The sequence below is a fragment of the Hippocampus zosterae genome, chromosome 4 (assembly GCF_025434085.1).
Source record: "Hippocampus zosterae strain Florida chromosome 4, ASM2543408v3, whole genome shotgun sequence".
Classification (NCBI taxonomy): domain Eukaryota; kingdom Metazoa; phylum Chordata; class Actinopteri; order Syngnathiformes; family Syngnathidae; genus Hippocampus; species Hippocampus zosterae.
In genome coordinates, this window is record NC_067454.1 from 11,529,269 (window position 1) to 11,545,771 (window position 16,503).

Sequence of the window (16,503 nt, forward strand, 5' to 3'; positions counted from 1 at the left end):
GCTGTGTGTGTGTGTGTGTATAGGAGTGTCAGGGGGACTAAGTGTTGTGAAAGGCCATTACCACCATCAGGCCATGTCACTCGGCCTGTGAAACCCATGGGAACCACCCAACTGATACACAGTGAAACACACACGGACACGCGCACACGCACACACACACAGGCACACTTGCTGAGAGGTTACGCTCGTGCCACTGGTGCAAAGTTGCACATTAACACTTTTTCAAGGCCTAATACAAAGATGGTTGCTACCCCGAGGGACTGGCAAAGGGTGAGGGGAACACCTTTTTTTTTTTTTTATGTGCCTCATGCATTATACATAAAATGCTCCTAATTTCAAAAATAATGGTGAGGTTGATACATGAGTATAATTCATCCATCCATTTTTTGGTCCGCTTGGGACACGAATATCATGTCAAAATATAAAATATATACCTAATAATTGCAAGTGTATGTGTCTTTTCCTCTTAGTTTGGGACGTTCAAATATTTGTGAATTCTTACTGGATATATTCTGAACTCCAAAATCGGTGAGAATTCACAGAAACCATGTGAGCCTTGAGCCGATACCAGACAGAAATAAGAACGTGAGAGATGCTCGCAGAGAGACTCAGATTGAAGGAGAGATGTAGATGAAGCCAGAAGGTGGAGGAGGAGGAGAGAGGAGTTAAGTTGGCCATTAGCGATGCGGCGTGCGGCGCCCACTCTTACACGCGTTCCACAAGGTTAACGATAAGCGCCCCTCGGCAGCTGAAATGCTCAAGTAGCTTTTATCGTATCATAATAATGAATCAAAGATAAAATAAAATAAATGAACTCCAAAAGGCAAGCAGGTAAAATGAGACATATGCACACAAAAGGAGGCGGAAGGGGGGGGGGGTAAAAGAGGAATCAGAGAAGGCCGGAACAGGATATTAAAAAAGAAAGAAAGAAAAAAAACAAGAATAAAATCTTGTTCATGTTGGGTGAAATCTTATGTCATCTGGTTGAAAAATATTTGCCTGCAGGTCAGACCCGCACCCTCAAACCCTCCTGTGTGAAGCAGGCTTCTTAAAAGGCTTCATGGCTCTCTGCTACATTAAATAGTTGGCCTCTGCATCCCATTTACTGCTGCTGGCTATTAGAGGGTGGTGGGGGGGAGGAAGAGAATAAAAAGGGGAGGGGACAACAGACATGGCTGAATGTTATCGTCTGTTTAGTACTGCACACAGCATGTCTTACATCCCCGAGTGTGTGTGTGTGTGTGTGTGTGTGTGTGTGTGTGTGTGTGTGTGTATGTCAATGTGTATGTGTCTGTGTGTGGGTGTGTGTGTGTGCAGTGCCCTTGGCAAGAAGAGAAGATCTAGCTTTTTCCAAATGGACAGTAGTTAGCCACCCACTGGAGCAAGCTGTTCACACTTCCTCACACCTCTTCCTACCTTCCCCCCAAACTACATCCACTTGATCCTGGTACTCGGTACGTGAGGGCAAATCAACTTTTACCTCAACCTTGTCTCTTAATGTTTATCTCTCACAGGATCACATGGTCTATTATGGCAATGCTATCTATCCATTCCATCTTTGGAGTCATCCCCATGTTGAGACCCATCAGTTTGAGACGCGGGTCACTCATTTAGGCCACGCTCATGAAATTGAATTAAGAGTATATTTTTAAACGGTGTGAAAACATGTTGTTTTATGCTAGTACTGTATGTATGTATATATATTGTATATACATACATATTGAGAGAGAGAGGGAGAGACTAATAAGACAGCTAAAATAAATGCGGTGTTCTTCGAAAGAGGATGAGAACAAGATTCAAAAACTGGAAGCCTGGTTTTAATCGATATTGCTCTACTGTAATAATCCTGAAAGGCATAGTCTGGAGTAACACATGTAATGCTTCAAACAATAGTCGTTTAACTTACAGAATCATAGGTCTCTTTTTGCATTGAACAATATATACAGTGTGAAATAAATACATTTACACAAATGGACATTATCATTGGAGCACACTTGTATGATACACAACACAAAAATATACAGGTAAGTTTTTTTTTTCCTTTTTCCTTTTTCTGATGTGTAGCACATCTAAAATCTACGAACATGTTTTTAATAACAATACAGGGTCTCTCCCACTTCATCCAGAATTCTTCACAAAACAAGGGTCTTTTTGTTTTTTGTTTGGGTTTTTTTTTTCCCCTTGAAAAGTTTTTATCCAAACTCTCCCTCACTCATGAATGTAGCGCAAGAGGCGGCCACAATTAAATACGACAAAATGACTGTCGAGCTGGGACGGACAATCCTTTGCTGCTTCAGCTACACAGGTCATAGTTGGATTACATACAATATTTGCAGTTAATGGGTCTCAGTAACAGATGAAAGAAAACAACATGGTGCTTAAAGTGCAACCTGGTCAAAACACCCCACTCATTTTCCCATTGCACCTCATGGAAAACAGAAAACGGCCTATTTTATGGTCATAAGTGCAACTTGTCAAGCGTTCAGTCAACAAAAATATTGCTTCTCAAAATGAAAACTTTTACAAAGTCAATGCATTTGCATTATGATGCATTTCTTGGACAATGTGTGTGGACAAAGTGTGACGTCGTAAAACTTTGCAATCAACTGTTTTGGCTGATTATAAAAGAATGTGACATTAACTTTTCTTCAATATATATAAGTCAAATGTTCACATTTGGGAGATTTGAAGTATTTTTTTCTGGGTTTAATTTGACAGGTGACAATTTAACAGTAAACTTCAAACATTTGTTGTTGTTGAAAGCAACTTTTGTCTTAATGTATGAAAGTGAATAAAACAATAATGCATGTTTTACATTAAATTGAACTTCAGGAATCTTATGAGCATTATAGTTTACATTTGTAAGATTAAAGTCACACTATCTCGAATAAGACAATAACTGAAAGATAAGCGTGTAGGCCTCATCCTGTATTTAATGAAAGATGTATATTAAAAAAAATCATAGGATAATTTCAAGAAAATGAACAAAAGGATGAAGGAATTGTCAAGCTGCGTGGAAAGTAGTTCTGTATGTACAGTAAGCTTATCAAAAGGTTCTCAATTATCCCCATACTCTTAGTTATTTAACCTTAAAACATATACAGACTGCTGTTTGTTTGACAGAAAAGTTACACAAATGACCCTCTTTCTTGAATTACTTGCATTGATCATTTAGACACTAAATAATCCATTGAGGACGTGTCGTCAGGTAAGAGATGAATCCTGCAATTCAACCCGAGAAGAGTTTTTTGCAGTGATCCAACAACCAGACCACATAGTTTCTCGTCTACTCTGTGCTGACTAAAGTGGGAAGCACACTGCACGAGGACAGTCGTCGGCAGAAGGGAAGCACACGAGCACACCTCTGAGTGCGCTACGGAAATTGGGACAGAGCCAAAAAAAGAAGGAAGACTTGGGGAATCACAAGCAACTTTTTTTTTCCTCCGCAGTTAAAAACGGCGAATGTGGTCAAGCTACATTTTTTGTTGTCATTTTTTTGTTGCTATTTTAAAAATGTGTTGTTTGCAATAAAATGTCTTATGTTAGAATTGCAATCTGTCTATTTACAATTTACAATGTTAACGAAGGCTGAGAAAATAGCCCCTAAGGTTTAAAGATGTTTGCGAGCAATGTTAGAGATGGACTACACACTTTACTTCTCAGCTGCCAGCTGCTCTAATAGGTTGGATAAACATTTGGCATTCTTATCCAGCTTTGAAAATGACATACATATATATTATTATTTTTAAATCTCCAACTGGTAAAGCTATAAGGAGTGATCAAATCCTATTGTGGCTTAAGGTTGTATTTCAAGAAAATACAATTTTGCAAATGCAAAGTGAATGAATAACGTATACTACAGGCTGTGCCTTTTGCTTTGATCGTTATCACTTAAACTGATTGCACTTTAAGAAATTAAAAGTTTGAAAACAGGGGTTGGGAAAGCAAACCAGGCAAAATCAGTGCGTGTCAGTATGATCATGATTTGTTTTAGCACCATTTTCCACAGCTTAAATACCCATTCGCTTATTTCTGGCACACTTCCACCAAGCGCTACAATTCAGTCGAAACGTCAGAGTCAAACAGAGATGAGGAATTAAGCTGCCTTTGCTTTTTAGACCGAACAAAAATGAGATATTGCTGCAACTGCGGGTGATTTTAAACACCATTCAGATGAGAAAATGACATCAACACCATCTTCCCTCTCTATGCTTGTGTTTTAGTAAAACGTGTCAGCGGCACAATGAAGTCTTGGGAATGACTCTGCTGAAAAAAAAACATAAATGATGCATTGATTAATCGACGTTGACTCGACTTTAATCACATTGTCGATTATGAAAAAATATCTTCAGTTGTTCCACCCCTGATACAGAATAGCAATCCGGAAGAAAGATGAAGAAGAAATCCCGACTGGGCAGGCAGTGCAAAGGATTGACACATTTCCATTTGGTACCAACTAGTGATATTGTACCTAAAGGGCAGAGCTCGATAAAATTTAGTCTTTTGATTAGTTGACAGAAAACAATCCGGGCTTGAGCGTGAAAAAACCCAAAAGCCATATTTTCCGTCATCATCCGTTTACTGTTCCTCCGAGTTGTTTAATTCAGTGGCTGGTTTCACTCTTGTTACGTCGCACTATTTTTATGCAGCCTATAAATCACACCAAAACAGGTTTATGGTTCCAAACAGAAGTGAAGTGTAGCACTTGGTGGAAACATGGCTTTTAACGGTCCCCGTGTTTTGTTTTGTTTTTACTTGGCTTTGGAGAAAATGTTGACAAGTTGCAAATATAGTATACTGTATGTTCAAAGTTAAATGAAGCTAACACTGCTTTGTGGTCACGCTCATCATAATCTGACTCCATGCTACAATGGCATGACTGCTATGGATAGTTAAGATGAAGTGTTTGGTTCACAAAAGAGAACAAAAGCTACATATTCTTCCTCAAGCCCGTTTTTGCACTCTCTTGTCAATGCACTCTTGCTTGGAAGCGCCGAAGATAAACTTTGATTTGTTAATACATGATAAGTCGTTACATTTATACATACATGATAACCACTGAGTGCTGTCAAGCTGGTAGAGGAAAGTGTGTTTTGGGGTTAAAGGAGACAAAGAAAAACAAAGCTGCTGTTATACATCATATACAGGGTGTTTGTTATTATTTACAAGCCTAGTATTGGTACTTTATGACAATAATTTTGAGATAGAAGCCAAGAAAGGAAAATAAAGGAATGTTTCAGTCACCTTCTGTCCTGACAGTGGCGAGTTCACAAGTGCGGAACATCTGCTCTGAGGCCATCTTGTTCAGATGAACTTGTGGAGCTTCTGAAGGAAACTCAGCAAGGGAGGGAAGCACTGAGGCGCCACTTGACTGTCTCAATGGCACATTCAAAAAGTGAAATGTGTGTGAGGTCGTGAGCTGCGCGGAGCTGAAAATACTGCAGACTGACACAAGTGGACAATATGAGCAGTTGTTGGATTTTGCCACTTTTGCACTCCATGCTACCAACTAAGCTCCCTTGGCTTTCATGATTAATAAAATGTACACGTGAGGTGCAGGCATGAGATAGGATAGTGTTGTTTTGGATTTGGGGTTGCTGTCTTCAACCTGAAATAGCTGTATTTCTGCGTCTGTGTCACTTTAAAAGGTCGGGCTGACCGGTGAGTGATGTGGGAGTCAGCGAATGAGAGTGGAAAGTTAGCTGTTGTGAGCTCAGATTTGCGACGTTACCTGCCTGGGTGTCAGATGTGGCTGTAGCAGCTCTTGTATGAAAGTGCTTATTACATGTTTATTTAGCTACAGTTTGTTCAATTAAACATTTGAGAGTGCACCGATGGATGTGTCTCTCCTTGACTGCATGGTGGCATTACAATAGGTTCTAACTCGTGGTTGTAGGCTATGTCCAGTTGGCTAATATTGTGACTTGCACTTTGTTGCCTTCTTTTTTTTTAAGTGCAAAACTATCCCAAACCACACACATTCCCTAAATTCCTGGAATTAAAATTGTCTCCTTTGTTGTCGTTGTTCGTTTCGACTGAAGGCTTTGGTGCTTGTTCAATGCATATTTCAATGCAATGTGGATTCTGTATTTGGTCACAGAAGTAGTTTGAAGCAGAATAGTGAGCCGAGCTGGTACAATGCAGTGGAAAAGTGACTTTTTTTTTCTCTTAAATTCATCAATCGCAAGTCTGAAATTATTTTGAGCTTTAACAAGTGTCAACAGGTTGTAAGCTGGTGAGTTTTTCGGGAAGCAGGTCCTAAATTTTGCAAGTGCTGACAGCAACCAATTCCAACTTCAATCCTTCAACACGTCTGCTCCCTGCTGGTTATCAGCACAAGTAGACCACTTATGAATTATTAATAGAAGAGAACAACAGTCCAGGGCCTCAGAATTATATATTGTTATATGATATATTAAGAAAAAAAAAGTAAAAGAATTTGGGGTAATGACATAAAGTTGCTGGCATCCGCTGAATGCAAGTGTTCCTTCCATCTTTTGACAGGCAAATCTTCTCACCGTCTTCTTTTTCCATCCAAATGTCAATGTACACATCATGTGTTTACAAATGTCTTTGATACTTCTTTAGGGGTTTTTCCCTTTATCTTCTCAAACACTTAAAAAATTATATGATGGGGAGCAAGGGGGAAAAGTCTCATCAGTCCTCTGAACTTCTGTTCAATGTGTCCTCATTTGAGCACGATCCGATTAGTAATATCATTAAATGCATATGTGATTTCCGTTGTCTGTGTTTTTGCACACAACAATAACAACAGCAGGAAGTGTCTTCTTTTCCCTTAAGAGGGGGCAGCAACATATCAGTCATCTCCCACCTCCCAACATACAAAAGGTCAACAGCCTTTTCCTTCAAATCTTAGACAGCAGAGGTTTAAGGTAAGACGAGCATCTTACTTGTTTAGACATCGTGGGCGTACTGAAAGGGAAATATTATCATGTGTTTTTGGGCGCGTGCGTGAATGTGTTTTGTGTGTGACTGTATGGTTGTGTGTGTGTGTTAATGTGTGTGTGTAAAACATGGGGAGCTGCTTGGACTTTGCGCCCTCACACTTTGGCCTCGAGCAGCTCCAGGAAGAGTTTGTGCATGGGCACTTTGCCGTCCTGCTTGATGCTGTAGAAGTGCTGCACGGCCTTGGTGGAGGTCTGACGGAGCAGTGGCAGGGTCATGAGCAGCTTGCCCGTCCGCCGGGGGTCCTCCTGGTGCTGGGAAGCCTCGTAGTCCTGCAGGGCCTCGTGGAGCACGTCCTGGAGCTTCTGCACCGCATCCACGTCTTCGATATGCATGGAGTCTGACGCGCAAACGAAAAAGATTTTTCATATTATCCGACATGTTGGAACTGTGTATAAATGTGACTGTATTTTCAGAGCAGCTGGTAGACTCAATATGATTGAAACATATATTAATTTTGTAATATATATACTGTACCTTACTCCAACTGACTTTGGGCTAGAGGTGGGGTACACACCAGCCAAATGCCTGGCACACACAATCATTCTCACTCTCACACACTCACTACATCTCTACGACTACAATGTCGAGTTACCCCAAAAAGCATGTATTTTTGGTAATTGCATTTGAATTGAAAACATCAGTGGTATACTACATACAGTGAAAGCCAGTGCACTTTGAACATGCATTTGTTTTCGAGACACGTGTTATCTGGAACCATAATACCAAAAAAAAAAAAACACCCTCACAGTGTTTTTTTAGATTCAGAGCTTGTACGAGTGTGTGTCTTTAAAAGTGTGGAGCAGTGGGCGTGATGAATGAACAGACGCACAGACAGGTGGGCGGAGTCCAAAAAAGATGGAGTTGTAGGATGATGAAGAGATTTGGGAACACCTAAAGTGTGTGTGTGAGTGAGTGTGTCTGTGTGTGTGTGTGTGTCTGTGTGTGTGTGTATGTGTGTGCGCGCAGACACACGTAATCCCTCTTGTAGGTGGCATGTTGTGCTTGAGCATATGTGGCAGTGTGCAGGCTGCGAATGTCCATCAATGATAATGCTCCATCGTGGCCCTTTGGGGAGGGCAAGTCTTAATGTGAACTGGCCTTTAGCTCCCAACCTCTGATCAATGGATCTGATCAATGGCTACATGCATGTTAAATAATAATCACAAGGCAACTGCTGATCCATACTACCCCCCCCCCCCCCCACACACACTCACACAATGGGAATGTTGGTAGTTAGTGTGACTGAAAAAAATCTATTGGACTTGCCTGCCCAATATCTGAAATCCTTATATTCCAAAATATTTACCAGTAATAAATTTTGATTGATACTGTCAGCGAGGACCACAATGTTTGTTCTTGAGGTTGAGCATAAATTTGTGTGTTGTTTGCCTTAGCTTTTAGAGTACAATATGGTTTTCGATGGATTGCAATAAATACTGAGGCAGTCACAGACGTCATATATACACAAGGCTGGATCTATAGAGTGTAATGCATGTATCAGTATGCAAGAGCAGACCACTCGGATTTGTCCTATAAGGATCAATAGAAAATTCAGCTTGCATCCCGTCAAACATTTTCAGTTTATAAAGGACGGGGGGCGGGGGAGGCAGTCCAATCTTAGCTTTTAATTTACTAGATCATGAGTAGCTTTATTCGCATGACAATACACTAGATTTATAACACATTGTTTTCTTTCTCTTTCACTGAAAATGTGAATTGCTAAATATCCAAAACACAAATAAACACAGCTAGATTAACTCAATGCAGGTGTAATTAATGTTGTGTGTTTTGCCTTCTAGTCATAGCTGCTGCTATACACTCACAAGCTAATCGGCACAACTTAATGAGCGGTAGATGTTAAACCACGACACGGAACACAATGTTCGCGCATACACACACGTGCACACACATGCCTCCTGTTTCCCATGGCTAGTTGAAGTGTCTTTATATGTGGGGCACGTTTGCTAACATTTCTTAAGGCTTGGCTTCATTAATGCGGATGATTAGCATCCCGTGAATTAATTAGTGTCCGTGCCCTTCAAAATGCTAATGCTAGCGCTCTGTTGTCTTGACAAGCGCTTGGAAAGATGTGCCTGCGATGTAAAGTTCGTGTGATTCACAGATATTTTTCTGAAGAGTGATTTGCATCTTAAATAAAATATATCATTATGACATGTTGAAGTTATTCTGATACTGCTGTATTCATTTGTAGTGTCTAATATAGTGAAATAAATGATGGGCAGTACCAAGACTTGTCTTTTGTCATTTTATGCCACGCATGAAAGAGAAGAGCATGGATAAGAGCACCTTTCAGGTGCGCTACACAGTTTTTTGGAATTAGCGGAGAAGCAGTGAGGGCACCTCAAGGGGACTCATAATCATTACAATTGTTTTCGGATATAGGGAACTGTGTTTACAGGAAGGGACTTGGGTTTTAACTGATCACATGCAACAGCCCGTTTTGGTAAATTTTCATTAACTTTTTTATCATTATTATTTTTTCCCCTGTAGGATAACAATTCTCAAGTGAATTTGTGTTCAGTTTTGTCACATTCATGTGTACACATGCACGTGGTGCGTAGGTTTTAATTCATGTCACCATGCTCAAAAGAAATGCCATCAGTCCATTCCAGGCTTGGAGAAAAATATGCCGCAAATGTTTGTAGTGTGGTTTTTATTTAGAAAATTAGCACGTTATAATATTGTACTTCATGAAATTCTACACTAGTGACATAATTGAATAAAGTGTGCAGATATTAAACTTTTTTATGATTCAACTCAATAGACATTTGCTGCTCCTTACTGTGCACGTGCCTTTGCCACCTGGGGGGAATTTAATAGATTCATAAAAAGCACGGAGAGGATGCTGACAACAGACAGTTCAGTAAGCTGTCTATTTACAAAGTGTAAAAATGATATTTTTGTGGGGAGGAGTCAGAAGGAAGAACATAAAACTATCTGTCAATAAATTTAAAAAACTGTCTGTTAGGCTGGACGGCTGGATGCCCCCTTCTTTAATATGGATACCCCAAGGAATTTTTCATTGAGGAGGGGGTGGGGCCAGGATGCTTGACATGTGTCTTGGGTATTATATCTGTCTATTGAAACTGTGTGGAGGCCCGGGGCCACCAGCCCTTCAACCCCCCCACGCACCCGTTTGCACGCCGCTAATCCACAAACCAATGAGATGTCTCCACACACACACACACACACACACACACACACACACACACAGTAGGCACAGCCAACACAGCGAGAGCCACATAAACCAACCCCGAAACAAGGTCAATATTTCTGTATGTTCGTATGAACTCTATAATTATGCATGCACATTTGCAATGATTCTAATTTTAAATTTCAGGAACATTAGACCAGCATCAAATCTGTATTTCACCACAATTTAATTGGGATGTTCAAAAGTGTGCATGTGAGTGGAAGATTTGGGATGTCAGTGCATTGATGGTGTCAGGATTAGAACAAAAGGCCCCTCCCTCGTCATTCAAAGCTTCCTCCATTGCATCTCCCATTTAAACACATTGTATTGACAGTTCCCCCTTGTAATTAAAGGGTACTGAAGAGCTGGCCGCCATCCAAGACAAAGTTCAAAGGACGGGTCATTGGAGGGGAGGGGCGAGGTGCATGCGTGTGTGTGCGTGTGTATGCGTGCGTGTGTGTGTGTGTGTGTGTGTGTGTGAGAGACTATTCGTGTGTGTCAGTCAGCTGTCGATGCACCGGACACATCAGAGAGGGGCCTTTATCGACAGACTTTGAGCCCCAATGATTTCACCTTATTTAACACGCATCTAAAGAGATGACTATGCTAATTATAAAAGGGATGGGCATCACGTGTGTGTGTGGGGGGGGGGGTGAGGGGGGATGTAAATGATTTTGAACCTTCATTTGTGTGGAAGTGTGAGTCACGCCTGTTTGGATCAAGAGAATTGAAAGGAGTTCTTTTGGCTCCGTTTAAATGAGTCCCTCAGGAATGGAGATTCCTGGGCTTAACTCTTTTTGCACTTCACAAAAACACACATGCATAGTTTTTATCCAACCTGAGTTAGCCAGCGCGATGGCCTTCAGAGTGACAAATTCCTCCTTATCCAGCTTCATCGTTTTGTACTTCTTGACCAGCTGCAGGATGGCGTTGTTCAAGTCCAGGAGTCCAGCCAGCTTTGACTGGTCCTCGTCCATGATGTAGTCCTCGGCGTACACCAGCTAGTGCCACAAACACAAAACGCCAGGTTGACAATAACAAGGAACCCTTCCATCCATGTTTAAGCAGAGCCAGAATACAGAGAGCGATACAAACCTTGTCTTCGAAAGACAGCGAGCGGTACACGACGCGCAGGATCAAGATCTCCATCCATGCGCTCTGGAGTAGACTCATCTGGTCTGCTAGAGACAGTGTGGAGAAACCTGGCAAAGAGCATAATAAATCCAACATTAGATCATTTGAAGATGAGCAAAACTATTATTGGTCATATGTGGGACCAGAGGCCTAGCCGGAAATGAAAATTATGTACTGTATTGTACAGTACTACATCAATATTGAGTGACATACACAAGTCCAAATTAGAAACATTGCTGATTTTTATGTCAGTATGAGTATGAGGCAGCACAGTGTAATCGTGCCTCTCAGTTCTGCATGGGTTTTCTTCAGGTGCTCTAGCTTCTGCCCACTTTCCCAAAATATACATGTCAAGTTTTTGAAGCAACAAAATTGCCCATAGGTGTGAATATGTGAATGGGTGTTTGCCAATATGTGCCCTATGATTGATAAACCTCCAGTCCAAGGTGTAGTTCATGTGAAGATGCCTTTGGATAAAACGAGTTGTTTGTCAGAGCTATCCATCCATCCATCCACCCATCCATCCATTTTCTGAACTGCTTATCCCCAGAAGGGTCGTGGGGCGTGCTGGAGGCTATCCCAGCTGCTGTCTTCGGGCAGTAGGCGGGGGACCCCTGAACTAGTTGCCAGCCAATCGCAGGGCACACATCGCCGAACAACCATCCACGCTCACAATCACACCCAGCGACAATTTAAAGATGTTCGGTGAAATAACTATTCATGTTTTTGGAATGTAGGAGGAAACCAGAGTACCGAGGGAAAGCCCACGCAGGCACGGAGAGAACGTGCAAGCTCTACACAGGAAGGCCGGAGCAGTAATCAAACCCTGCACCTGTGCACTGTGAGGGCGATGTGCTAACCAGTCAACCACTGTCAGGGCAGTAAAATATCTTGTGTTCGTGGACAAGATCAACAATGGTTTCTCCTCCTCTCTGCATCTATCCAGTTGTCCATAGGATTCCTCCACCTCCTCCTCGTCTGCTTGCTTGTCCTGCCTCCGTCCCTCCCCCATGCCCAGGGTTGTCCTCTGGGGACAGGTAAGCCTTATCTCCCCCTGACACAACTTGCCTGAATCAATGTTGCCCATCGCTGTTGCACACCTCAAACAAGGTCTTTTATTGCAGCCGTGCCTTCAGATTTCTTCTTTTCTTCAATGACAATCCACTCAGTTTGTAATTGCCTATTCACAACGTTGACAAAAGTATTGGGACATGATGCCATTATATCACTGAGGAGTTAAAATGCATTTCTTTTCTATATGAGTTGGAGCTTATCACAACTAACTTTGGGTACACCCTGGACTGGTTGCCAGTCAATCCACATTCACACCTACATATAATTTGTCCTGATTGGTCCAATGCAACGTTTCCTGCTCTCTCTCTCTCTCCCCCTTCCCTGTTAATGGAACACATGCCCACTCACACTTTCCTCACAGCTGTCCTCACCCCACACACCTGTCCAGTCACACCTGCGCCAGAGTGTGTGTGTACGCTGAATGTGTGTATGTGCAAGTCTTCATAAGCGAGGTGGCCCATGTGAGCGCACATGTCAGACTGCTCCGCAGAACTCCACTATGTGTCCCTGTGTGTGTGTGTGTGTGTGTGTGTGTATGTTTTGGATGCACATCCTGCCAGGAGGAGCGCACAGATGAGAAGGAAGATATTTCCTCAACATCTGCTGCCGTGCGCCTCCTTTCGAGACGGGAGAGTACGTGCCAGTGTATGCGTGTTTGTGTGCATGTACACGTGTGTGTGTGTGTGTGTGTGTGTGTGTGTGTGTGTGTGTGTGTGTGTGTGTGTGTTCAAGGGGGTTTCTTATCTCTTAGTGTGTTGATGGGTTTTAGCAGACGTCTCATTTTGTCCAGGTTGCAGGCTATTGTTGTTTGAAACATGCTCCAATTCGCACCCTCATACAGTAAATATAGCGAAATACATATAGTGAAAGGGGGATTCCCAGCGCCAAACGGCAGTGACCTCTACCTATTATGTAATCAAACAGGATTGGAGAGAGCGGGGGTCACCAACGCGGTGCTCCAAAGGACCATATGAGTAGCCCACAGGCCTGTTCTAAAAATAGCTCATTGTGATTTTCTTGGAATTTTGTAGAAGCGATCATATGAAAATGAGAACAATGGCTAAGATTCATATAACAATAAACTGTTACCTTTTAATATTTATTTGTGTCATATTACTAGTCAACTGCAAATTTTAACTTACTTTCCCCTTGAGGATCCCGTGCGGTACCCTGGCCAATGGCAGAACAAAGGATGTTTTTCTCTCTTCGGTGCAATTGTAAATCCATCGACCTTGCTACTAGCCTCAACCTAGCTAGCGCTAAGTTAGTTTGTCTCTCAGGTCTCGTCAAGTTTGAAAACTCCCTTCCATTTGTTGCTAGCAGTATATTCGCTGACCAACAGCGGAGAGGTTAGCTGGCCAAATATTCTCATAACTACATGTTGGCGTCAGCGCCCATGTAGTGCATAGGTAGCGTTTACGCACATGCACTGCACACATATTTATGGCAAACATAAGGAGACGGGAGGTGCCACACAAGAATTCCTTACTGACAACAATATTTGATGACAGGTTCCGACCAATAACTCTGATTCAGCTTTCATTTTCTAACGATTAAGCCGCTACGCAATTCAACTCACCACCGATTCAAGCACAGCCCGAGCACGCAAACACACTCTGCCATCAACAAATGTCCCTTCTGATTCCATCTGATACTCACACATGCACACTTACTCCAATATAAAGGGAAACACCCATAATTAAAAGCCTCATGATTAATTTATCGAGGCCAAGTGCAGCATTTCTTTTCAAAGTGCATCAATGATTTTTATCTGGTTGAGGCACTTGCTGCGCTTGTTCCTGTGCAACAATACACGTGCCAGTGAGAATGTGCAGAAGGTGTTGTCTCATCAGCATGTTTTCAATCTGTGAGCAACTACACTGTTAGTGTCTGTGTGTGTGTGTATTCTGGTGTGCAAATGTGAGCCCCCCCCCCCCCCCCTCCCATTCTCTCCTCACTAGCCTGTCTGCGGCGTTCAGCCATCCAATGCCTCTTATCTGTCTGATTAATAGGTGGCCAGCTTCAGGACAAATTAATTAACAGATAACGCCATCTCGCAACCCCCCGCCCCCTCGTTCCTCAACCCCCGCCTCCTTCTCATGAAGCGATCGATATGGCAGAAGAAAAGAAACATCAATGGGAATTTAGTGCTGATGATGGAGAGGGAGAGAACGGTATTGACGGAGCGAGAGCACTAAGATGAGTGAGGGAAGAGAAAGTAAAACTAGGTGGAGGGAGGTGGGATGGAGGGTGGAGAACCTTTTTATTTCTTCATACCTGTGATTTCAGTGGACAAAAGGGGCTTCCTTATTTGACTCTAATTACATTCGCTTTCTGCTCGTTGTTGATAAGGCATCTCGTGCTGTGTTTGTGGACGTGCTCGTTCGGTAACGACATACAATCGGTCTTTTAATTAACCCTTCCCAATGATGTTGGAGCCTGCTGATGTTATATGTTGAAATGACAACATAATTTATCAAGATTCCACGAGTAAGCAACCACCGGATAAGTTTTTTGATTAAATTAAAAACAACAAAAAACAAACAAACAAAAAAACTAGAGCAAAAATAAATACCTAAAATGAAATATGGCGGCCCGGTGGTCCAGTGGTTAGCGCGCCAACCTAACAGTGCAGAGGTACCAGGTTCAGTCCAGGCTCTGGCCTCCCTTTGTGGAGTTCACATGTTCGTCCCGGGCCTGCGTGGGTTTTCTCCGGGTACTCCGGTTTCCTCCCACATTCCAAAAACATACATGGCAAGCTGATTGAACGCTCCAAATTGTCCCTAGGTGTGAGGGTGAGCTTGGATGGGTGTTCGTATTTGTGTGCCCTGCGACTGGCTGGTAACCGGTTCAGGGTGTCCCCCGCCTACTGCCCGAAGACGGCTGGGATAGGCTCAAGCACACCCCGCGACCCTTGTGTGCATAAAGCGGATCGGAAAATGAATGAATGAAATAAAATATTTGTAGGGTGTGTTTTGCCTTGTTGACAATTTTACTGTTCCAGAGTGACGACAGGAGACAAGTTGAAAATCTATAGTCAAGTTCAGTGGAAGACGAGTTGTCCAAAGCACATGATTCGCGATTTGTCGTCTTCAAGCAGAAAACGTTGCTACAGACCAGTAAAATAGATTAATCGATTAGTCGGTTCAACCCGCAGCAGGAATTTACTTTGTGAGCTTAAAAAAGTCAAACGATTGCAGAGGTAGCATCTGAAGAGACCATCAATAACATTTGTGTTATCTTTACCAACGTAACAATGATCATTTTAAATTGACACAGCCATAGAGCTATTCATTTAACAATATGCTTGTTTATAGTTTGTAAAACCAATATTGACAGTTTATATTGACAGCATCATATTATTTGGCCTGCACAAGGGCGAAATGGGTAACCACAATATTCGAAACGCTTGTTGCTTCAGCTATGACGGCTCAAAGAGTAAGTGCTCATGTGTGTAAATTGTACGTGTGTGTGTGTGTGTGTGTGCGTGCGCGTGATGGGGTGACAGAAAGAGGCTGAAGTGCAGTCACGCAGACCACCACTCGCTCTGACAGGCTCTTTTCTTTCTTCCGCCTCTCTCCTCGATCAAGTACAAACACACACACACACACACACAGACACACACACACACACACACAAACACGTGCGCGCGAGCATAGAAAAACACACAAACATGAGTAGATTCCCAAGCCAGCCTGCGGCCTGTTTGTCTGCCAAATGAGTCCTGACTGCACGTTTACACCCGAGACCGCACAACAGCCTGGCAGACACACACACGCTCATGCGCACACACACACATTCAGGATAGCCCTCTCTCATGCCCCAATTGTCACACAAATTCACCAACATTTGTTTTCTTGTGCTTTCAGGGCAAATGAGAACCAGTGAGGACTGCGTGTGATGCTTCTAAGTACCTGTGTGTGCGCCACATGTTAGTGTGTGTGCTTGTGTGATGTTGTATGTGCACGTTTGTGCATGGGCAATAGCTGGGGCATCCAAGAAGGCGATGGCGTGAGCATTCAGGAATGTGACAGGTGTGAAAACAGACTGCAATGGTGATCTGGTCCCAATTATTAACACGTGAATTAATGTAGCCAAATTTGACACTTGAA

The 16,503-nt window shown here is 42.5% G+C and overlaps 1 protein-coding gene across 4 annotated transcripts in view; it reads right to left on the reverse strand.

The window, feature by feature from the left end:
- Positions 1–1,795: 1,795 nt before the first annotated feature.
- Positions 1,796–16,503, reverse strand: part of esrrga (estrogen-related receptor gamma a) — an 81,984-nt gene continuing 67,276 nt past the window's right edge. For all 4 annotated transcript variants that reach the window (XM_052063419.1, XM_052063417.1, XM_052063420.1 and 1 more), the window contains exons 7-9: positions 11,279–11,385; positions 11,022–11,184; positions 1,796–7,306 (exon numbers count right to left, since the gene is read on the reverse strand). In XM_052063419.1, the coding sequence (XP_051919379.1) occupies positions 7,062–7,306; positions 11,022–11,184; positions 11,279–11,385 (515 nt within the window). In that variant the 3' untranslated portion in view covers positions 1,796–7,061. The remainder of the gene's footprint in view (positions 7,307–11,021; positions 11,185–11,278; positions 11,386–16,503) is intronic.